Here is a 26767-nt window from a genome sequence, read left to right on the forward strand (position 1 = left end):
CTGAGGTACGAATTAATTAACCCACATATAAACAAGTTAAGGTAATAATTAAATAACAAATAATTAACTCTACACAGGGCATCCAACCAGAAAGGTCAAGTCCAAACATAAATAAGTTGAGGTAAGAATTACAAAGAATTAACTCTACACGGGGTATCCAACCACAAAGGTTATGTCCACACATAAACAAGTTGAGGAACGAATTAATTAACCCACATATAAACAAGTTAAGGTAATAATTAAATAACAAATAATTAACTCTACACAGGGCATCCAACCAGAAATGTTATGTCCACACATAAACAAGTTGAGGTAAGAATTAACAAAAAATTTACTCTACACAGGGTATCCAACTAGAAACGTTATGTCTACACATAAACAAGCAGAGGTAAGAATTAACAAAAAATTAACTCTACACAGGGTATCCAACCAGAAAGGACATGGCCAAACATAAAAAAGTTGAGGTAAGAATTAACAAAAAATTTACTTTACACAGAGTATCCAACCTGAAATCTCATCTCCAAACATAAACAAGTTGAGGTAAGAAATAACAAATTTACTCTACACAGGGTATCCAACCAGAAAGGACATGTCCAAACATAAACCAGTTGAGGTTAGAATTAACAAAAAATTTATTCTACACAGGGCATCCAACTAGAAACGTCAGAAACGTCCACACATAAACACGTTGAGGTAAGAATGAATTAACAAATAATTTACTCTTCACAGGGTATCCAACCAGAAAGGTTCACTCATATTGTCCATGTAAGCCTACTTGTTTACTAGCACTTCCTATTTCTAAAGACGTATCTATGGATAACATAACCAGAATAATCAAACATATCTTCAAAACATCATAACTTTAGGAACGTACAAATTTAACTGCTTTGAAAAGTCTCCTTATCCTTAACTAGAAATTTTAACCATTCATAACAAATTATTTAAAGGTATTGAATCCTAAGTTGGATTGTACTTTCTTTTATATTTTTTAGTAAAAAACAACTCAAATTTGAGCATTTCATTACTACAATATGACTATAAGGATTGTCTATTACAAATGCTTAGCCCTTTCCTTCCCATGGAGGAAAACTTATTATTAGTAATTAATTTTCAGTTGCAGTTAAAAAATGTTTTGCAGTGTTATTTTACAAAGTAGGTTAACATTTATCACTCACTTTTGACTAACTTGGTGAACAAAGAAATGTATGGTCCTTAAATACACTTCATTCATTTATTAAACTAAAGATTATTGGCTTCTTTTTCAAAACTTTCATTGTCCATAAAGTGTCATAATGCTATAATACTATGCCATAATAAATAATCACTTCAAACAATCATTAGTCACTAAATAATCTTACCAGCAAAATTATAATATGAAACACAATGATATTGACATAACTTACTTGAACAGATGTTTGGACCACACAATACAGTGAATGGGTATTGAAGGAGTGTTTCTGATCGTACAGCCCGGGAAGGACTTCTGCGGTGCCTTCGGGTCACACTCGTAACACTTGGTGCGCCCTTTCACAATCAACTCGACCTGCATTATAAATGTCACATCTAGACTTTCTAGTTTTACTTTTAGAGGACATAAGAAAAATCAAAAAAGATAACAATCAAAGTATTGATGTCCCAGTGAAAATTGCTGACTTGCAATATTTAGTCAAATAATCGGTAATCAAAACTGAAAACTTAAATTTTGTATGCAAAACAAATTGACTTATAATTTTCCAGGCAAAGGGACTTCAATGATAGGTGTCTAAATGAGACATTCTAAATAAATCAATATTTATCATTACTTGAGAGAAATTTTTTGGAATACGTCAACAGAATCTACTAATCTATTATCTTTGAGATAGTGAAATTATTTAGTTTAACACCACTACCACTATTAAATTAACTGTTATTTTAACATATTTTATTACAGAAAATAAAGTTTCACATTTCAGAATCTTAAGAACTTTTTGTATTTCCTTATATTTTTAAAATCTATCAGCACTGATCTTCACTGGCAATTTTCGTTTGCAAAATTTAAAAAAATATTCGTATTAAAATTCTTTAAGTTATTTTAAATTTTTTTGCCAACATGTTCCCGGCTTCAATCAACATTATTAAGTCAGCTCCACTATTTTAGGTTATTTACACCAATACAATGTTACTGGATTAATTTTTTTTTTAGTTTATAGGCCTTGTAACTGTTTATATAAAATATTTGTCATATTAGTGACATTGGAATAACACTTGTGAGAGTCAGGACTTGTGTAGTATATAATTCTCCTATTAGGCATATATATTGCAGCTTATTGTCAGTTTAATGTTACCGGTGTTGTCATCCTGACTTGGTATATTTGTCTATAGTGATTGTTTTTGCTATGCTATTTAGTTTTTTATAATTAAGAGTTTACATTAACAACATGCAGCTGTGAAATTTTGCTTGCTGATACAGTTTTAATGTTGAAAACGGCTTACTAAAATTACACTGAGGGAAAAACTCAAGTGTATACAAGGGGTTTTCTAATGTTAACAATGAATGGTACATCAATAATGATGTAAACTTGTTCTAGATGGAAATTTTGAGTAAATTAAAGAACTTTTACTGAAGATTTGGGGATGAAAAGGGCTATTGGCAAATATACCATGGCCATGGGTTCTGACTGACAATCAAAAAGAAAATCCAACTGAAACATGTATTGCTTTGAAAGAACAGTTTGGAACTGGACCAGATTTCCTTCCTCCTGAAGATTGGTGACCAAACATTAAGACAATGCTAGTTTGATTTTTTTTTTTGTAGGCGAAAAACACTTCGGTCATCATCGCCCGCTTGCATAAATGATACCTACTCATAGTTGGTGGTGTCAATTTACAATACACATATTAAACAAAAACATAAAAGTAGGTAAATAAAATATTTCATAGAAGGAATAAATAAGTAACAATTAAATCAACAACTTGGGAGAGACTGTAAAGTGGTCTAACCCATTAAACGATAAAACACAAATAACAATAACGATAACAGGAGGAACTTAATAGCACAAGTTAAGGACTATAGATACATTACAACGTTTGCCTGCCACCAAGATGGCTGTAAAGAGGCCAATCCGGTAGCAGTAAATAAAATCTATACAAAGATATAACAAAAGGCTACGTACTAAATAACAGTAATAATAAATAGAATATAAAATACAATTTAGCTCAGATTCGTGACATTAGCGACGTATTATTCAGGAATCCGAAGAGCTTGGCCAACACGTCACAATTATCTCCTAGAAACTCTGGGAGAATTGCAGGGAGGTGATATTTACGTCTCTGTTGAGAGAAGTGGTTGCATTGCTAGTTTGCTAATTTAATATAAAGGGAGTAGTCAATTCAGAATTTGTTCCGACAGGTCAGACCATTATTATATGAAGTTTTTTCCACAAAGATTGCACATCACTATTTGTAAAACTGTTCTGATTTGTGTTGGCAGACAGAGAACTGGGTTTATACTCACAGCCATATACTTGAAATATATAGGCTATATAAAATGATCTTAAACAATATAATCACTGGTTGGACTAATGTAATTAAAAGTATAATGGAGAGTATTTTGAAATGAATAAGGTTGTCTTGTACAAAAATTAAATATATAGCTTTAAAAAATTGTTTGTTTCTTTTTTGTCACTTTGTTGTACAAAACTAATACAAAATCTGGTTTTAAAAATATTTTTTTATTTAAAAAGTTAAATCTTGGAGCTATAACCTCTATATGTTTGTTATGTATTGGCAATAGTAACAAATGTGAGTAAGAAATTGTTATTTTTGAATACTGTAAAGAAAATTGTACTAGTTAAATTTTTTCATTAAAATATAAAAAATAATCGGTTAATAAATTAACCCTTTGAACGTGACTAAAAAATCCATTAACTTTCCTATAACGCCAAGACATGTAAAACATTTTGTTTCTTTAAATTCAAAGCTAATTTTTATTATAACTAAATTATAAAAGGTAAAAGCATAAAACAGGGAATTTTACTTAAAATTAGCATATTTATTGATAAAAATAAAGATTTATTTACAAAACTGTTTATTTAAAATAAATTTCAATTTAATTGTAAAATTTCATTAAACTGAAAAGTTTAAGTACATTTTACTATAAAACAAGATAAATATTTGAAACTAATCACAATACTACCAAACAATGAGCAATAATAACGAGATACGTAAACACGCACGCTCACACTCACTCGGGACATCCAAGAAAGCAGTAATACACGCCATAGATATGTTTGGTTATGGCTCTGTAGTAGATGCAGAACTGACGAGCAGGCGGTCGGAGTTAGACAAAAGGCGCTCCCGTCCCCCTGCCGCCGAGTGAAGGTCATTTATAAGTACTTCCTTGGCAACCGCGATAAGCACCAAGCGTGCACGGGGCATTTACAAAGCCTTTTTTGAAGAAGTAAAAAAACTCTCTAAGAGACATAATCTATAATATCGGATATAACTGTATTTGGCGTTTTGGTCAAAGTCTGCCATTCTGATGTATCCATCTACGGCGTGGGAAGGGTTAGGTATATTGTATTCTATGTTTAGAACTGGTAAGTAATAAAACAGACAAAACTGTGTGACCGCACTGACCTGCCCATCATAGCCGGCTGTGCCACTCTCTATCAGTGGCACTCCAGCTGCCAGACACAGCCGGTTGACATGGTTACGAGCTGCCCGGTTGTCCAAGGCGTTCAATACCACATTGAACCGCTGGAAGTAGCTCACTCCATACTTTGGGCTAGACAATAAGACAGTACAACTTCAATAAACAGGTTTAGAGCACAATATTTTATAAAAAATACATTATATATTAAAGAGAATTGATAAAAAATTAATTTAACCCTTGAAGTAGCACGTGCCACGTATGTGGCACATTAACATACTTTCATATTAAATAGTATTTGAAGTAGTAAATATTATTCGATCACCATAAAACTTGATGATGGTAAAGAAAAAGAACCAAAGGAATGGGCCTTTTATTATTATTGGTTCATACTCGAGAGAAAGGCATACTCACTTTTCCATCAATATACATCCTCAACAGCCTGACATTTCTAATCAAGAATTTTGGTTTATTTACTTCTCATATTACACATACTCACAGACACCAACTCCGTCACAACAATAACATAACCCTACCTCGCCATAGCACCACTTTTTTCAGAAATAAAACATATTCCTCCTGCATATCATTGTTTAATTCTCTACCACAGTATCTAAAGAATGTTAAGGAGCCCAACAAATTCAAAAGCCAATTGAAAGAATTTTTAATTCAAAAGGAATATTACAGTGTCCAGGATTACTTACTTGAGAAGAAATACTAGTTTTAGTATGTTATGTTTTGGTTCTGTATGTAATGTTAAATTTAGTAATTTAGATAATTTTACTTTAATTTGACCTCTGCCTGTGCAATCCTTGTATTGTTTGTGGCAATAAATGATTTGACTTTGACTTTGACTTACTGTTTTTGATTGGTTCATGCGGAGTCACAATATGGTTTTAAGAAGTTCAACTATCATGAACTAATAATAATAAAAAAGGCCTATATTCCTGTCCCCCTTCTTTTTTATTTCCACCATCTTGTTTCTTTCTGCTGTGACTATTGCCATTTGCTACTGGCCTCTGGTTAGTCGTAGGTCATTGGTAGACGAATGTAGATGTATTGTGACCTGTATTCTGTAGTTCAGTTTTAATAATTAGTGTTGTGTGTAGTTTTTTATTAAGTGCATATTTTAGAGTCAGTGAAGTCGACACACAACATGGTGGTTGTGAATCCTGACTTAGGCGTGCCACAACGCTTTGGTTTGATTTGTTTATTTTAACCTAGTTTGTAATTATATATTAGGTTAGTTATTTACTGAAGAAAAGATCAGATTGAAGATCTCAAACATAGTGTTACTGAGTTTTTGTTTCACTGAACAATGTCAAATGTCCGGAAAAATCCTGTTTCCTTCACAATCCTTTCATCGTCAAAAATAAACTTCAAACAAAGAACTCCAGTTATTGTTACTGCTAAACTAGTCTGCATACTCTGTACCAGAAACAGCGATTAACGTGTAAAGTAGTATCGTAAAAGTACCTATATCAGTAAATGTACCAGGTACTTTCAGTTTGAATTTAATCTGTGTTAAAAATTAAACGTTTTCATAGTGGTTTATGCAATTATATGCTCAAGATAATGACTAAGAGCTTCATAGAACAACCAATGCCGGATTTTGTAGACACCCGGTTAAGAATAAAAGGTGGTAATATAATAACAACAATATTTTCTTACTATTCTAAAATTACATACTCAATTACAGTGCTCTTTTATCTATCTGGTATAAATAATTGTTCAGATTACAAGTTTCCGGGTTATGAATTTTAAAAGTAGCAGTTTGGTTGTAAAGCGTCAAAACCTGGTACTTATCGATTGTTACAGATATAAAAACTTGTACTTATTGTTAGTAATGAAGTGTTATATGTAAAAACACATAAATAAATAATCTAAATTTTAATATAACTCCCGTTATTGTAGTAGCTTTATTAGTTAGTTTGTAGTCAACTTCCAAACTCGGATACTTTTTATCCATATTTAGCTTTGATTAAAACTGAATTATTTTTAACAGTTTGTTAATGTTATCGTTAAATTTTGTTTTAGTTAAATGCACTTCATATAAACTACATTTTTGTCAGAAGATTGCAATTATCCCTGTACTGTATAATCTTCTGTTGGTAAGTGGTAGAGAAGTTTTACTGTAAACTTCAGACACTCTGACCCGATCCTTCCCCTTTTTTTATTCGTTCAGGAGTACTATAAAAAAATGATTTTAGGACCTAATATTTCAAATATTTCCCCTGCTAGCTGGAGGGGTTTCCGTACTCTCGACTCCCCAGTGTTCTGGTCACCCTCCAGAGAAGACTTCTGGGTGCGCCACTGGTTGTGTTAATTTTTTTACTTCAGAATTATTTCCTAGAATTAACTTTTGAAATTAGAACAAATTTGAAAAGAATGGTTTCCCTCCACAAGGATTTATATACATTTAAAATAGGAATTTAATACAATTTTGTAATTAAAACCTATAAAAACAAGTGAAGATAAAAACATATTAATGTTTAATCAATGTTATATCTTACTCAGTATATAAGTTACGACTTGAGGGAATTATAAGTCGGAAATCATATACTTTAATAAATAAAACCTGTCACTTCTTTCAGTATTTGTTTGAAAATATAGGCTACTGAACACATTAACCCTTTGAACCCCAGGCGACGAAATATCGTCGCCGAGAAGATATGCGAAGATCCCCGCGGCGACGATGTATCGTCGCCAATGAAGTTGCGAGAATCCCCGGGCGACGTAATATCGTCGCCATGGTATATGCGTTTAATACATATTTATTTGAAATCGTAAAATATTTATTTTATGAGTATTAATACATATTTATATGTATTTTATTAAAATACTAATTTTTTTATTTATTTATTTACTAATTTATTTATTTAGGTAATATCAGTGATTTTTGTGTTGTACGCCTAGACGTTTTTACAAGTTGCATACTTTTATATAAAAATTCAAAAAAAGTTTATTTTTAGAGATATCAATATAATTTTTTTTTGTACATACACAAAACTAAATTTAGAAAAATAAAATGTGGGTGCCCATGGTAAAAATATTTCTTATTTTTTAATTAAAAAATCTTAAAATCAATTTTTTTGTCTAAAAATCTATATACATATATTTTAAAATTATGTTAATGCTGTTAAACATTTTTTTATACTTCAGACTAATCTTTTTCTGTGTATACAATTTCATTCTGGACATTTTGGTGTGTAATACAAGACAATAGCATAAAAAATAGCAAAAGTATTAATTTTTTACAAACAGTATGCAAAACAGCTGTTTCTGCTCCGGGGATTCTCGGTAGTTCTTAGGTCAAATGATTTTGGTACGTTTTTTCCACCATCAATATTTTGGTCTGGGGTTCAAAGGGTTAAACATTATAGATTTATTATATCGAAATAGTTTTTTTTCTATGAGCAAAATGGAATAACCAAAATATTTTAGTTGTTTTAGTAGTTGTGTTTTGACTATGACATGATTAATTGTAAGAGTTAGCATTTTACTTCTAACATGAGTGTTCTATCATATCAAGTTGTGTATTTGCGATATATCATTCATTCATCTGCGATACATGATCTATAGACTACACCACATTTTACTTCTAATATGAGTGATCTATCATATCAAGTTGTGTATTTATGATATATCCATTCATTCATCTGTGATACATGATCTATAGACTACACCACATTTTACTTCTAAGGGCCAATTTTCAAAGGGCAAAAGACTTTGCTGAAGGTAAACCCTACATTAACCGAACTAAATATAAAAATCAAGGCTGTGACTGAATACTGGGAACGTTACAATCAGGTTCAGAATGGCATTGATTGTTTGACAGATGAAAAACTATTTAGAACATGAAATAGAATACAGATGTAATGTGGAGGATGAGTATTTAAACCTTACAACAAAATTACAAGAAATGGTACACAATCTCAAAGACACAAACATTACATCTACTTCATCTCCAAGTGAAGCTGTTTGTACGGTTTCAAACTACACTTCAGGGAATATAAATTTCAATCCCTACCACCCTGATGAAACCATTTCAAATTTTGTGAGAAGATTAGAAGTGTTTTTTACAACTAAAGAATCAAAGAGCTGATGATAAAACTAAAGTTTACACATTGCTACATGCTCTCACTCCCCAACTGCACCAACAACTGTACGATATTTGTGCTCCCAACGACCCGTTAGATAAAGATTACGACGAGTTAGTACAGCTTCTTAAGGATTTTATCGACCCGCAACCAAGCCAGTGGCCTTGGCAGCATAAATTTATTTCACGGACTCAACAAGAACATGAATCAGTTTAGTGAATTCTCGGTGGCTCTCAAGAAGATGACAATTAACTGTAACTTCAATTGTGGTTGCGGTAAATTCAGGTTTGCAGACTTATTTCTCAAGTTACAGTTTATTCGTGGATTGAAAGACATAGATATTCGGACTAAATTACTCCAAGACCGCGAGAAACACACCTATCAGGACATTGTGAACATAGCTTTCGGCTATAGAGCTTGCCAAAGCAGAAAGTAAATGACTGTTAGCCGAACACGTACTGAACACATTGAATTTAAATCAGGTTTCAGCAAAGACATTCAAATGAAGAAAACACATCTAAGAGAGTCTCACCTCGGCCAAAACCTCTACTTAGTCCACGTTCAACAAATTCAGCCATTGAAAAGCTCAAAGGAAAATGCTATCGTTGTGGTTCACCACCTCCCATCGTGCTAATAGCTGCAGATTCATAGATGCAACTTGTCGAAAATGTGGAAAAAGTTGGACACATAGCTAGTGTTTGTTTTGCAAAGTAAATCTCAATTACAAATGAAACCTGGACAACATCAAACTGAAAACAAAAGTGACTTGAATAGTGAGAATGAATATGAGATTAATGTAATTAGTGACAGAAATAATGACAAATTTTATGGTTAACATCAACATCGAAGGCAGGACATTACCCATGGAATTAGACACTGGTGCAGCTCTTAGTACAATGTCTTATAACGAGTTTAAAAAGCTTGCCATCCCACAGAAAATATTTTCTACTAACATTGAACTTCGAACTTATACAGGAGAAACCATAAAACCGAAAGGAGTAACATTTGTTAAATGCACGTACAAGACTCAGAAGTTTGTTGGAAAACTTTACCTAATTGATCAAAACGTTGACGCCATATTCGGAAGGGACTGGTTGAGAGAAGTTAAATTAGATTGGGGTGAGATTAAAAGTCTTACAACGAGTCAGACTTCAAATCTAGGAAGCTTGTTAAGTGAATTTTAGTGACTTATTTAATGGAAAAAATTAGTGTTATACCTGAATATCTGGGACATTTTAGACTAACTGATGGCGCGACGCCAATATTTGTAAAACCAAGACAAGTACCGTTTTCCCTAAGAAGTAAAGTAGAAAATGAACTTACGAGACTAGAAGAATGTGGAATCATAACAAAAGTAGATCATTCAGACTGGGGAACACCCATCGTACCTGTTGTCAAGCCGAACTGTCAAACACGGATTTGTGCTGACTATAAAGTGACTTTAAACAAAGTGATCAAAGACGAAAACCATCCATTACCCAGGATTGAAGAAATCTTCTCTCAAATGAACGGAGGAAAATTATTTTGTACCTTGGATATTTTCTAATGCTTTACCTCCACATGAAAATGGACGAAGAAAGTGCACACATGCAGACACTCAGCACCCATAAAGGTAATGTACAAAGTAAATCGTTTGATGTTTGGGGTGAAGGTAGCACCATCTCTCTGGCAACAATTCATGGACAAAACCTTGCAGGGACTTTCTGGTGTACAATGTTTCTTTGACGATATTAAACAGCTAAAGAATTATTGGCTAGATTACGTAAAGTTCTAGAACGATTAAGAAACAATAACTTTAAAGATGAACCGAGATAAATGCAAGTTTTTTCAAACGAGTATCCAATATCTTTGGGCATGTCATTGATGCTCAAGGACTTCACAAAACCAAAGACAAAGTCTTGTCTATCATGAACAGCAAAAGACCGGAAAACATAAGTGAACTTAGAACATTTCTCGGTCTGGCAAACTATTACAACAAGTTCATCAAAGATTTAGCAACAATCCTCCACCCACTCAATAATTTTACTGAAGAAAGGCAACCGTATTAATGTGGACTTCAAAATGTGAAGAAAGCTTTCAGAAGGTTAAGTCGGAAATAACCAGTAACAATGTACTTGTCCACTACAATCCAGAAACTCCCATTAGTGCTTGCAACCGATGCGTCTCCAGTGGGCCTTGGAGCCTGTCTTTCACATCGATACAGCGATGGAAGTGAGAGGCCAATTAGTTTTTGCCTCACGCACTTTGACCAAATGTGAACAAAAATACAGTCAAAATTGATAAGGAAGCAACAGGTATTTTACTGGGGACTCAAGAAATTTTTCCCTTACTGCTACGGGCGAAAGTTCATTTTAGTGAACTGACCATAAACCGTTAGTGTCAATATTCAGTCCCACCAAAACCCTTCCAACAATATCTGCTACAAGACTGTTCAATTATGCACACTTTTTATCAGGTTTTGACTACTCAATTGAATATAGAAGAACCTCTGACCATGCCAACGTTGACTTTTTTGTCTCGTTTTCCTACTGAACATAGCACTACAAACTTTGTGGAACGATTGCAGCCTTTTTCAACTTAATCAACTTGATTCATTGCAGATTGACAGTATGCTTATATCCAGAACAACTGCTCAAGATAAAATATTTACAACCAGTACTACATGCCCTTGAAACAGGAGAGACGGTCGAACCTTTTGGTTTTCCACGACAACGAACTAACACTACAAAATGGTTGCATATTCAAGGGCTACAGGATAATGATTCCAGAAGCTTTACAACACTCAGTGTTAAATGAACTACATGTTGGACATCTAGGCATGGAGAAGATGAAAATCCTTGCTAGAAGTTTTTGCACGTGGAAAAGTATTGACAGAGATATTGAGCAAATGGTAACGTACATGTAAACAATGTCGACTAAAACAAAATCAACCTGCAAAAGAACCGAATCATCCATGGCTGACCCCTCAAGGACCATGGGAGAGATTACACATAGATTTTGCTGGCCCGATACAAGGTCAGTGGTATTTCATTGTTGTGGACGCCTTTACCAAGTGGGTTGAAGTAATCCCTACTAAAAACACGTCAGCAGAATGGTGTATGAAGGAGCTAAGAAAAATGTTTTCTACATTCGGCCCTTCCTTTGGTCTCAGTTTCAGACAATGGAAGCCAATTTACATCTACAATATTTCGCCAGTTTCTTATCTGCTAATGGTGTTGTACACAAAAACTACAGCTCCCTACCATCCTTCGTCTAATGGACAAGCTGAGCGTTATGTCCAAACAGTAAAAAAAAATCACTGAGGGCAATGGAAGATGAGGGGGGAAAGATTGAGCTAAAATTATACAGGCTTTTGATGCAACTTCGACAATCTCCAAACACAACTGGCTCAAAACTCATACAACTTAATGTTTGGAAGAAGTGTTCGAACTCACTTGAGCCTATTACTACCAGATAGCAAAAATGCACAAGAAGTTACACGAATTGTACGCAGACAATTCAGGTGGGAGACAGAGTACAGGCTCGAGATTACACCAACTCAAGATCAAGTGGAGTTTTGGAACAATTATGGAAAAAGAAAGTTCGCTACTGTACAAAGTTAAAATGGACGATGGAAGTGTTTGGAGGAGGCATGTTGACCAGCTATTGAAATGATGAAGTTTAGGGGAGGAGAAATGATACATATGATTGATTTAATTTTGCCTTTTATAATTAATCCATCCAGATGTTTTTTTGTTTATGTTTTAAAAATGTGGTTCTGAAAATACAATTCAATGTTATGGCAGATTACAGTTTATTTTCTTATTTTTATAAGTTTTAGTAATTTAACAGATCTATCATATCAAGTTGTGTATTTATGATATAATCATTCATTCATCTGCGATACATGATCTATATACTACACCACATTTTACTTCTAATATCAGTGTTCTATCATATCAAGTTGTGTATTTGCGATATATCATGTCATTCATCTGCGATACATGATCTATAGACTACACCACAATTTTACTTCTAATATCAGTGTTCTATCATATCAAGTTGTGTATTTGCAATATATCATTCATTCATCTGCGATACATGATCTATAGACTACACCACATTTTACTTCTAATATCAGTGTTCTATCATATCAAGTTGTGTATTTGCGATATATCATTCATTCATCTGCGATACATGATCTATAGACTACACCACATTTTACTTCTAATATCAGTGTTCTATCATATCAAGTTGTGTATTTGCGATATATCATTCATTCATCTGCGATACATGATCTATAGACTACACCACATTTTACTTCTAATATCAGTGTTCTATCATATCAAGTTGTGTATTTGCGATATATCATTCATTCATCTGCGATACATGATCTATAGGACTACACCACATTTTACTTCTAATATCAGTGTTCTATCATATCAAGTTGTGTATTTGCAATATATCATTCATTCATCTGCGATACATGAATACATGATCTATAGACTACACCACATTTTACTTCTAATATCAGTGTTCTATCATATCAAGTTGTGTATTTGCGATATATCATTCATTCATCTGCGATACATGATCTATAGACTACACCACATTTTACTTCTAATATGAGTGATCTATCATATCAAGTTGTGTATTTATGATATATCATTCATCCATCTGCGATACATGATCTATAGACTACACAAAATTCACCAACATAATGAACATATTGGTTTAAAGTATCAGAGGAAATAATGGCTGCAGCATAATAAGCAGCCACAATGACAATTGAATCATCAATATTCATGAGTGACGAGTTCTCAATATAACTGGAGAAATCAAATTATGTTATAGGTTTCTAAAACTACAGTATAGTTCAACTGTTTTTATATTTTAAAAAATAATTTATTGATGAATAAAAAAACTCTCCAGGCCATGTATATTTATAAAATGTAAAAAAGTGCAACATTTAGTTACTTTTTACTATTTTTAAGGATAAATGTGCCTGACACCTTGAGACAGAAATCACATTTAATCACCATTGTACTTGCAGCCGGCCATTACTCAAATACATTACACACGATTTTACTTTGAAAATTAATTTTGAACAGTAATGTTTCGTATGTTTGCAAAAGGAAATTTATATAAAATACTGTAAAATATATAAGTATGACATATCATATATCAAGTTAAACTACATAACACACAGAATAGAATGGTAATAATATGAAACATTTACCTTGGATAAGTGTAAAAAACCCATGGGTTGAATTCCAAAAATAAAAATTCAATTTTTGTTGTTTTATGTTAGGCTGAGTAAATATTACTAAATTTAATTTTTTACACAAATCAAAAATATATATAGTTTATATGTATGTATTCCTAAAAAAATTACACTAATTGCTGATCGAAACTTTTATGTACACATTTCTTTTACTGCATTTTAGTCAGTATCAGAGCCTACATCATTCTTCCCCTTTCTTCCTGGTGAGAGAGGCCTACAGTAATGTTCGAAGTAAGAGAAACACTCCCTATGAACCCCAAAGTTACAAGCTGGACACCAGAAGTGCCTTTTGCCCTTTTTTTTGTATTTCACTACTGCCTGGTAAATGAGCAATCCGGTGAGGAAGATCTCCACTTGGTCCAGGAGGTAGTATAGTAGGTGGATAAACTGTTTGTAAGGATTCCACTAGTGCCAGTGTATCTAAATACTATATCAAATGAAAGTTTGGAATCTGGTCTTTCTAACCATACCTAATATATAGCATTTAGGCCACGGCAAAACATAGGAAATACCGGAACAAAAGAGGCTTGTGTTAATAGACGCTGGAGCGTCTCTGCCACTCGCGAACGAGATTTAATAGACGCTGCAGAGTCTTTCACCACTCGGAGGGTTAAGACTATATTAAACAATATAGTTATTTTGTAAAATAAAAACAGCTGGAAATTATTAATTATGATTTTCCTAAGGTCAAATGTTTTTATATTTGATAGTATAGATATTTATAATTGATAGTTGATTCAATTGTTGTGGTGGCTTCTTATTATATTGCAGTCAAAATAATTTGTACCAAAACAATTTCACTAATGTGAAACTTGATTAAACAATCTCACTAATAGAAAACATAATTAAAAATTGATAGCTTCAACAAATATCTCTTACCAAATATCTGAACCTTCACAGAACAAAAAAAGCTATAGATTTTCTTGAATCACTTTTGTAAACTTGGGAACATGTCGTACATTTAATATCTCAGCTCTGATACCAATGAAAGAATAAATTTGACTTCTCCAGGTAACTCACTTGATGATGGAGTCATGGTAAGCCTCTATCTTCGCGTCCGGATTGAACTGTAGAGCGCTCTCTCGTGCCACTTTAGCCTTGGACTTTCCAACATGTTGCTTGTGGAACAGGAACTGACGGTTCAGGTTGCTAACATCAATGGTGTCCAAATCAATCTAGAACAGGAAGACCATCCACAATAGCATAATCTTCATCCAGTAAAAATACTACACAGGTCTCTAAAACACAACACAATTAGCCTAATTATACCAAGATTAGTTGATGCTATCCATGTAATGTAATGAGAGTTTAATAATATTTCAACCAGAGCTAATTCATGAAACTACCAATAAATAGACTAACATTAATCATCAGTAACATACAAAAATGGTATTAATTTTGTGTCCAATTAAAATTTTATTACTGAGCTATGAACATGTAAATTCCTTTCTCAACAAACAAAAGCTCTCTTTAGAAAAACAGAGGTGGTAAGCAGATAATTAACCCTAAACTAGCAGTGATAGTTCCTCTATTAATATACTTTCTTCATCAGTATTTAAGCTTTTCATAAGTTACAGTTTTATAAGTTTTATATTACATAGCCTATTACTGCAAATTCAACCTATATCGACTAAGAATTTTATAGATAATATTTCTCAAAAGATCTCAAGTAATAATAATATTTTATAAAATTATGCAATGATCAGAGGCAATCGTTATCGTCTGATCAGATCATCTAGAATTTGATCTTATAGTGAGTGACTAGGTACTATCTCGAGGAATGTTTGGGTAGACTTTAATAAGCGGCCTACACTCTTTATTTGGTTGTTTTTATCGAATGTTTTAAATGCTCTTATCCGAATAATAATTTGATATTACAATTTATTTAACAAAACATATGATTCCTACTTATTAGTTACAGTCATTTGTCATGTAAACAATAGACAGCAAGAAGTAACTAATTTGTTGAGAATTTGAAAAAAAAGATGATGAATATAAGGAAATTATGTGATAAATTTCTAGATATACATAGGTTTGGCTCTTGCCTTCACAAACGTGGTTTCCCACTGCTATCTGCACAATCTATAAATACTGTAACATATTTCTGATATGTAGGTCTAGGCCATAGTTGGTTTTGTTATTTTGTAATGTTACTGTTAAATTTATGTTATTAAGAACTGTAATATATTATTCTTGTTGAAAATGTATTATAATTCTTGTTTCGTACGATTAATATATAATAAAGAATTTGGATAATATATCGAATAGTTCAATAATAAAAATTGTTTGACAAGTGTAGTCCGCTTATTAAACTCTCCTCGAATGTTTTTCAGCAATATTTTACGTATTCAAAGAGGGCGTAACGGCTGACACAGCAGCAACCAATACAAAGTTGATTCATAATCATAACAAGATCACGTGATGCCCATGAAGGGTAGGCCACGATAAGCGGACCCGGTTTTTTATATCGAAATTGGCAAACAATATTACTTAATCATAACCATTGATATAATCAATCGATACCGATGAATTATTTTGAAAAATTAACTTAAATAATCCATATCAACAGCTGTAAACACTTAAAAATAATACTCGTAATGTAATTCAATTTTATATAAGTATCATTTGATTATTAAAAATGGCAGTCAATTTTAGTAAACTACACAACATTGTTTTGAAAGATGATAAGACATGTTTTTCGTGACTTCGACATGTTGGGCTCGTACCGAAAAACCCATTATGTGAAATTTGTGGGAAAGAAACAACTATAACTGTGAGAGGATCAAATATGGTCGCCTTCAGTTTTCTTAGTTTTGGTTATAATAATTTGTTTGATTATTGTAAATATTAAATTCATATTTTAATTTAAAACATATGATTCTTATTAAGGACTTTAGATACTTTTATATCGATTGATAGTCTAGAATTTGAGATGTGAATAATAGGTATCGATAATTACATTCTTCAATATATAAAACCGGGTCCGCTTATCGTACCCTACCCCCCATGAAAAATATAATATTATAAGAAAAATGGTTCCAGTTCCAATACTCTATAACTTTGATATTTGTGTATGGATCAATGGATTATCAGTAATTGTGAAAGTAACAGCTGGACCGGCAAAGTGTTTTGCATTATTAACTTATTGGAATCGTCCTACAGAACAAAACAATACAAGGCTTGACGGGATGCAAATAAGGAATAACTCAGAAATATAAATTGAATTGTAATGCAAAGGCAATTACGTGCAGTGTACAAAACTTATTAAATCATGAAAACCCCAATTATAAATGGACATTAATAGAGAACACTTACCATTAGTGTGTTCCACAGAATGTGCAGAACACCAAACTCCAATGAAATATAGTGTTGTCTCGCTTCAAATGTAACAACGTGGTCACCAAACCAAAATATGTCTAAGCGCATTCTTTCAAAAAAGGAATCTGCCCAGGCCGATTTTTTAAAATTACCACATTCAACACTTTTTTACTATTATTACAAATTTTTCTGTCACAACGAAACAACAAAGTCTACCAGTTTAAATATAATACGCAACCACACGAGGAACAAATTCACCCATTATTAAAAATTCCATGTTCTATTAAAAAGGAAATAATCTCCTGTCGGTCTAACACCTAAACTCTTAACATGCCCGACAAAACACTCTGACACACACAATTCACTACGATTCGTCGAACTAGTGGTTGATCCATGATTGTCATGCACTCATTCGATCCAACCTACAGTACACAATATCTTGTGAAGCACTGACTTCTGCTTAGGAGCGCTCAGATAAGAGATACGTTATCAGTCCCAGCCACAGATAATATTTAGATATCGAGACACAGCACACAAACAGGACATTAAAAGATTAAAAACAACTATATATGAATATACCCCATAAAACCATGTTATTTATCATTTGCACCCCCTAAAACCATATATATTTTTGTTCAGGAGGATGAGCAGAATACGTTGATAACGTCAAATCCGTGATTTGCCAGGTCGCCCCCTAATGTTATAATTTTCCAATAACCAAGTATGGCCTAGACTTAGATATCAAAGAAACCTTACAATATTGATAACTTGCCCAGCTTGATATCTATAAGTAACAGCTTTTGTAAAATGGAGGAAAGAATTCTTCCCATGTGGTACCAGGAGCCAAACCCACATGTTGATGCTACTTAAACAAATCTCGTCACTTGTGAGAAATAATACATATTTTCTTCATATTCATCGCCATTCTCAAAGCCTCAAAATATTAGTTACTTCTTGTTGTTTATTGTTTACATTAACACTTTTACCGTATCATGAAATTACAATCACTTACAGTATCATCCGGTCTCACAGACCTGAGGGAGGTTTTTTGCTGTTTTTGGGCTATTCTTGTTTTTTAGTTCAGATTTAAACACAAAATATATTTACAATTATTCCCTGTTGATATAAACACTACAATATTAATATTTTTAAAATTTTTATAATTGCAAAAAATTATAAAATTTAATAATTTGGGGAGTTTAGGATGGAAAATAATATTCTAGAGTACTGGTATAGTATAAAGCTGTATTTACAGGAACCAGAAATACACATTACATTTTTACCAAAACTTAAAAAAGGCATTTAAGTACATACAAAAAAAGTATCCACAGATTTTAGATATTCTGAACACATGAAATGCACAACTTTCTGCTGCACTCCAAACAGATGGGTTGTCCGCATTTGGTACATTTGTAATTGGTTTTTCTTTCCTTAGCAGCTGGGCACTTGGAACATGTCTTCCGTTTTTCCAGTCTGTCACTAGGAACACATTCATTAGGATTTGCAGCTTCTGTTTCTCTAATGTACTCCGTGATGACGCGTCTAATGTCTCTTGGCAAATTTTGAATTTCTAGGCGTCTTGTTATGTGAGGCTTTACAAGTTTTAAGGTCAGACGTTTTATGAATTCAAATCTTGTAATGAGTGGATTGTTACTTAAGGCTGTTGCTCTTGCAGTAGGCCCGGGTAATGGTCCCCTCAAAATGTTATGTTGAGGTGTTCTGCGCTGCTTGGGTGGCTCCTTTCTGCACCATACGCTACCATCTTTCCCCACAAAAAAGTCATCTTCAGATTCCTGAACCAAATAATTTTCGACACTATAGTGGATGTCATCTTCATCTTCCAGTTGGGGTTCATCAACAGCAAAACTATCATCACTTTCACTTTGATTTAGTTCGTTATCAGACACTACATAGTTTGGATCTTCATCCGAATCGTCAACAGGTTCATTGTCATTATCATGCCCTTCATCGTTGTGTAGGAGTTGTAAAAGTCGCTCGTTAAATCTTCCATCGTTCACTCTTAAAATTTCTGAGTCACTCATGATTATAACAAGTTATAATAAAACATAAAAACTAATATAGATATAAACATGTAATGACTATTCACATTTTAACCGTATCATTCGGTATGACAGACCGGTAGAATAGTTACAGTAACCGTATCGTCCGGTATACAGTAGACCGTAGCGCTCACAAAATAACTCGACTGATTCAAGGTCAAACGCCCTAGACAAACTAAAACCAATCAAAAACGGCTCAGGAGAGACCGGTTGACAGCTACTGAGCGTGGAGGGGGCAACCGAACACCAGTAATGCCAATTTCAGAAACATGAAATTCCCCTCCGGTCTCACAGACCGGTGATACGGTAAAAGTGTTAAAATTACTATAACTAATAAATTGAAATCATATGAAAAATTAAATAAATGGTAATATCAAATTATCCTTCAGATAAAAACAATCCAACTATTCAATAATGGCAATAGAAGGCCGCTTATTAAAGTCTGACCGGGTAGGGTAAGATAAGCGGACCCGGTTTTTATATCGAAATTGGCAAATCATATTACTTAATCATAACCATTGATATAATCAATCGATACTGATTAATTATTTGGAACAATTAACTTAAATAATCTATATCAACAGCTGTAAACAATTTTAGGTAGGTACCGACCGATGACAAAAAACCAGGCAGCCAAATTAGTCCCACTTTTTAGGTAGTAAAAATGTTATATTATAGTTGCCACTATTGTTAATCTGTAATAAAGCCTATCCATTAATGGATCTTGTTATCCATACATTTTAATAACTTTGCCGTTGAAAGAATAAAATTAATACGTTTTAATTCTGAAGTACCTACCTGATTAGTTTACTGACAGTTTAGAGGTTTTACTTACCACTTCGATATCCTTGAATCCAGTTAGCACCAGGTTTTTTAATAACTCGCATCCAATTCCTCCAGCTCCAACTACGAGAACTTTAGCATTATTAACACGTTCTTGTAAATTATCATCTAAAACGCCGGTAACCCCCATAGTTTTCTTCTGTGTTATTACTAACCTCCTTTCTCTTCAGTCATCAACTACACGCAAAAGACACAAACCAAAATTTTGTTTGTTTTTCTACGACTGAAATCAAAATGGCTGACCACCAAATGAGTATTGTAGTTCAAAAAACATTAGCGTAGTTCAACGCTGCCAACATAAGTACTACAGCAAAAAAAAACACAACTGTAAAACTGTTTTAAAATTTAAAATACTGTTAGATACTACGCTATTTAGAACGAAAATTTAAAACATTCTGTCTGATCCTCGATATGGATCTTTGCTATATAGTTAGATGATATTAAGAATATTTTGTTTTTGAAAAATCTTGGAGCATTGGATGAAAGGTTTGTTTTACTATCACTGGTAAAATGAATAAAACTCCTGATGATGGAATCATTGATTCCGAAATGCCTTGCTCAAAAATAAAAGTTATTGGAAAATGTTTTATTCATTTATAACAGTGATAGTACAATATTTGGTTTTGTATGATGATACAAAACTTGTGACCATTAATTCAAAACCGTATTCAAAGAATTTTATTTCTTAAGGTTATTTATTTTATTTTATACCAGTTGCATTGACCAATATAGAAATGTAACAACAATGATGATGAATACATAAAGAACAACAACAAATAATAATTAACATAACACTAGAATAACAGCAACAATACTAGAGAAACTGAAGACCATAAATACTATTAACAGATGCAGCATGCTCTCGATGTAATGCAAAAATATACAACTCGGCAGAGATTAACAATAAAATAATGAATAATAAATCATAAACTATTAAATAATTAACAACAAATAACAAACAAAAAAATATTTAATAATAAACTATGAAAAAATTAACAATAAATAACAAACAATGAATTAATTAACCACGAACATATAACAAATATGGACTATTACATAAACTAAAATTAAACATGCATCAACGGCGCAATTTACTGTTTAGCTGGATTATATTATCACAAAATAAGTCCACGTCTTCAGGAACACCACTGCCAAATCTGTAAAGACGGGCAATAGGACCATGGTAGCTGTAGTTGTTCCAGTGATGGGTAATCGCAAAGAATTCTGGATATAGTTCTTGCAGGTACCAAGAAGGATACGCTATAGAGAATCTAATATTCCATTAATAAGTTTATACAGGAATACAATGTCAAACTCTCTTCTTCTGGATGCCAGTGGAGGTAGCAGAAATTCCTGTTTTAGTACCGACACAGAAATTTCATGATAAGGAGTTTCCCTCCGGAATCCCAAGAGTCTACAAAATTTAGTTTGCACACTTTGTAGCATGTTTATATGAGATGTATAGTGCGGGGACCAAACTGGAGTACAGTGTTCGAGGTGATGATGAACTAAAGTCTTATACAGTAATAACTAAGTCGACTAGCCAAAAGTTCCTTTAGAAATGCGAAATATAAGCTCTAGCATCTGCATGGCTGGCTTTCACAGTCACAATATTAATATGCGCATCAGGTGACAATGCAGCCTAAAAATAGACTCCTAGATCCAATAACCAAGTTCACCCATTCAATATCATTAATTAAATTGTAATTGAATATCTTCTTAAACTAGAAGAGGATGATATATAAACACTTATTTAGACGGAATGCCATGGCCGTTGTTAGCACACCACGCGGTTGTTGAGTTTATGTCACGTTAGAGAGCTATAGAGTCTCCATAATTAGATATTTTAGAAAACAGCTTGAGGTCGTCAACAAAAAGCAGTAATTCAGATAATAGATCGTTAGAGATGTCATTAATAAATAATTTAAAGAGAATAGGGTCCAACTTGGAGTCCTGAGGGACCCTCGAAGTAGCAACAAATTCTGAGTTTTACCTTCAGGTCTGGAACTTTTTAGTGGTGAAACCAACAAATCCGTATCCCTTAAGCTTGGATATCAACAGTGAGTAACCAATCTTGTCGAATGCCTTTAACAAGCCAAAGTAGATGCTGTCGATTTGATGTCTAGTGGAGAAGGCAGATAAAAAGTAGCCTGAATAAACAGCTGGGTTAGTTTGTGTGGAACATCCCTTACAAACGCCATACTGTTAGGGGACGATAACATTATTTAAGTAGTTTTATATCAAGAACCAAACCCTCCTTATCTTTAACAATTAAATAACAATTTGCCCATAGTATGTGACATTATAGAGGAATTAGTTGAGTTGTCTTAGGGATTCGAATAACATACCCTGTCTTAAAATCCGTAAGAAAAACACCAAACTGAAGAATCTGTATCAAATGAGAAATTACTTAATTTATAAACAACCACTCCAATAATTATTGAATTTTATTTTTGTGACAAGTAAAATATTTATTTTATTTTTTATTATTTTTGTGACAACTGACTTTCGTGTTCAAGGAACACATCACCAGACCCACACAACTGAAATTAAATCGGTCAAAGTCTCTGGGAAAATAATTTAATTACTTGTTTGATTTTATTTATGTTGTATATATTTGTGTTTTGATTTGTTAAAAGCGGGATGAATTGATCATATAAAGTCAGTGAGTTAGTTTAGTTTTATTGTGAACATTCTTTGGTTTGATATATTCCGATTATTATTTTTAGGTTAAAGACATGTTTGTTTCTTCTTTCTTCCATTGTGGAACAGAACGCTCATGAACATTATCATAATTACAGTTTCTCATTTAGTAATAACTCTAACATATTGGAATTAACTCAATACAAATCATCGGATGGTTACATTTCTGATAACGAATTAGATAATTGGTAAATAGTTAAGTCAAGAAACACTAAAAGAAATATTACGTCAGACCATGGATTCAAGCGCCATCGCTTAAGTAGGCTAAAGATACTGGACAAAGAAAAGATGACACTATTCGACTCAGTAATCGCTAAGAATTACTGACCTCTAATAAAGAAAATTGTATGGATGAAGATATCGTCACTAACAACCTAATAAAAGATTCTAAGCCACCTCCCATATTTTTGCCAGGAGTGAAAAATGTTTCACCGTTGATCAAAGCCCTAGAGTCAATGGTAAGTAAAACTGAATACCTCTATAAGTGTCTTAATCAAGACAGAATTGAACTCTTTCCATCTTCTCCTAATGCTTACCGGAAAATAGTCAAAGGACTAACAGACTTGAACGTAAGTTTCCATACTTATAAGTTAAAGCAAGAACGAGCATATAGAGTTGTGCTGAAGAATATGCATTACTTTATTTTTATTGAAGACCTAAATATAGCTATTGAAGAAAACGCCCACAAAGTAAAAAATGTTATCAATGTAAGAAATAGAATCACAAAGAAACCGATGTCTCTGTTTTTTATTGATTTGGAGCCTTGTGATAGCAATAAAGACATATTTAAAATTCAGTATTTACTAAACGCTAAAGTTGTATTTGAACCACCTAATAAAACGAAGTAAGTTGTTCAATGCAAACGTTGCCAACGTTATGGACATACTAAATCATATTGTCAAAATACATTTCGTTGTGTTAAATGTTCCCAGGATCATGATACAAAGGTTTGCAGTAAGCCTTCAACAGTACTCCTGCTTGCGTTTTGTGCTCTGGTGAGCATACGGCTAACTACAAAGGTTGTCCTGTAGGTATAGAGAAATACAAAACAAATAATTCACTCCACTTAGAAAGCAGACTTTTGAAACCAACCAGGGTCATTCTAGACGAAACAATCCAACTAATGTTAAAGAAACCAGTTCTCTCAAAATTGTTTGGTTACTGAAGGGGTAACTTTCGTTCAAGCTGTACATAATAATCAAAGAAATGACAGTTTTCTTTCTAGAGAACAAGAATCTAATGGACACATAGATGAATCTGAAAGTTTGTCTAACATAATTCAGAAATCTTTTGAACGATTTGAAAATATTTTATCTAAACAAGCAGAACAGATAAGTACGTTATTTAATCTGCTGACTACTATTGTTTCTCGTCTAAAATGAATATTATTCTCAAAATCGCTTTTTAGGGAATGCCGACGGTTTGACTCAGCATAGTCAAGAAGTCCAGTTATTCATCACCCAACATAACTTACATATCTTACTTATTTCACAGACAGAAGTTATTTTAAAATTCCTAACTACAAATTATACTATACCAATCACAATACGGCCCATGGGGGTAGTGCCATTTTAGTAAAAGACACAATTAAACATTATGAACTACCCAGCTTTAGAGAGAATCACCTTCAAGCTTCCAGCATTTTTCTTGAAGGTTGGTTAGGCCCTATTACATTTTCAGCAATTTACTGTCCACCCAGGTTATAATCAAACAACAGTTTGAACAGTCTTTCACTATATTGGGAAATAAATTTATAGTAGGAGGTGATTACAACGCGAAACACCCAGAATGAGTTTCTAGTTTGGCCACTCCTGGAGAACGACAACTATTAAGGGTTCTAAATGATAATCATTACAATTATCTTTCTACGGGTGAACCTACTCGTATACTGGCCATCTGATATAAGAAAAATTCCAGATCTGTTAGATTTTTTGTTACAAAAGTTATTAATCAAAACTACACAGATATCAAATCCTGCCTTGATCTATCTTCTGACCATTCGCCAATTATACTTAATTTAATCACAGAAGTATTTAAATAAAAAGTCAAGTCAAATGTTACATAACAAATGTACTAACCGGGTTCGTTTTCGTGATTAATTAAATGAAAATTTTAATTTGAACCTTTCGTTGAAAAGTGTTGAGGACTTAGAAAATGCAACAGACTACTTTACTGATTGTTTGAAATGTTCTGCCAAAGAGGCTACACCCTTACAACGTTCTTCAAAAGTTGACAAGACAGGGTTATATTACCCTAACTAAATCTAGAAAAATATCGCTGAGAAAAGAAGATTAAGAAGAATAAGGCAAAACAGTAGAAATCCAATTGATAAGGCAAACTTCAACAGGGCAGCTCAACATCTGAAAAGATTATGGTTTAATGTTAAAACCCAGTGGCATGAAGAGTATACCCAGTCTCTCTCAGCAACCGAAGGTACAGACTATTCGTTATGGAAAGTAACTAAAAGAATTAAGCAGCCTAATGATACCCATCTCCCCTATTTTAAAACCTGATGGAAATTGGGTAAAACGTAATATTGAAAAAAACTGAGGCATTTGCAGAATATTTCACCCATATTTTCAAACCAAATCACGCCTTTGTAAACAACGAAGAAGAAATACACGAGTATTTAGATTCTCCTCTTCAAATCGATTTCCCGTTACAAAAATTCAAACCATCTGAAGTTCGCTCAGTCATAACTCACAATCTCAATCCTCATAAGTCTCCTGGCTATGACTCTATTACCGGAAAAATACTGAAAGAACTTCCAAGAAAAGCTATTATATTCTTAACATATTTATTTAACGCCATACCTAGACTAGAACACATACCCGTTCAATTTAACACTGAATACGGAGCCCGAGTATAGGTTGGGCTAGCACGCACGCCGTTGTGTACGGAGCCCGACCTTTACTCGGGCTCCGGTGCTTAATTCAATACGTTTAGGTTGTGGGTAAAAAAATCGTGTTTAGTTGTTTCAGACTATTTCCTATGTTATATTGATTATATCTGTACGTCTTTTTATGACAAGTAACAGTTTTGCAGCTGTAAAAATAGTATTTTCAACTATTGCATAACTGCTTAGTTACGTAACCGACTGACGACGCAGTGATGCGATCATTGTTATTTATAAACTAAGTTCCACTGTTACTGAATAAAGTGACGAATGTTGGTTTAGTTTATTTTGATTGGTTTCTTAGCGATATAAGTTTTATTTTTCTTGATCATTGCGTAAAATGAGTAATCATTTAGACAAAATAATGGCGCGCATGATACTTGATATGATGTCAGATTCTGAGCATGAGTTGGAGGAGGATTATCGTATTTTAATGAAAATAATAGATCATCTGCAATTCAGTTTGAAAGAATCTTGGGTCAAATTTATGATTCTGGATCTTAGGGGAGTTTCTCAACGACAATGATCCTGATCCAGATTTTGAGTTTAGGCCTAATGATCAAGACGTGAATGATGCTGAGTATGATTATGATATGCCTTCCATTAGTACTAACATGAATACTTTCTTTCTTTTATGTTATTTTATATAAAAAAACACACTTATAGAACATAGAGTGGTTGAAAAATAAAACGTTTATACAAAGTTACAATATTGTTCAAATTTTATTTTTTTCCATAATTTTATTTAGTTTATAATTTTGTTAAAATACATATTTTATTATTAAAAGTCACATTTTCTAAAACTGAGTGTTCTCCTCTTTTTTATGTATAATATGTTAGGTTAAAACAATGTCCTCATAATTTATTGTTATAGGCTTAGGGTTCAATGTGTTGAGCCCAGCTAATTATCATTCCAAAGCCTGGGAAGCCCCTCATCCAGCTGACCTCATACAG

At 33.0% G+C, this 26767-nt stretch overlaps 1 protein-coding gene across 1 annotated transcript in view; it reads right to left on the bottom strand.

The window, feature by feature from the left end:
- Positions 1-20454, bottom strand: part of LOC124356049 (SUMO-activating enzyme subunit 2) — a 68835-nt gene extending 48381 nt beyond the window's left edge. The window contains exons 1-4 of the mRNA XM_046807207.1: positions 20207-20454; positions 15014-15168; positions 4618-4765; positions 1404-1543 (exon numbers count right to left, since the gene is read on the bottom strand). Coding sequence (XP_046663163.1) covers positions 1404-1543; positions 4618-4765; positions 15014-15168; positions 20207-20344 — 581 coding nt within the window. The 5' untranslated portion in view covers positions 20345-20454. The remainder of the gene's footprint in view (positions 1-1403; positions 1544-4617; positions 4766-15013; positions 15169-20206) is intronic.
- Between the last annotated feature and the right edge of the window lie 6313 nt (positions 20455-26767).

This window comes from Homalodisca vitripennis, chromosome 2 (genome assembly GCF_021130785.1).
Source record: "Homalodisca vitripennis isolate AUS2020 chromosome 2, UT_GWSS_2.1, whole genome shotgun sequence".
NCBI classification, from domain to species: domain Eukaryota; kingdom Metazoa; phylum Arthropoda; class Insecta; order Hemiptera; family Cicadellidae; genus Homalodisca; species Homalodisca vitripennis.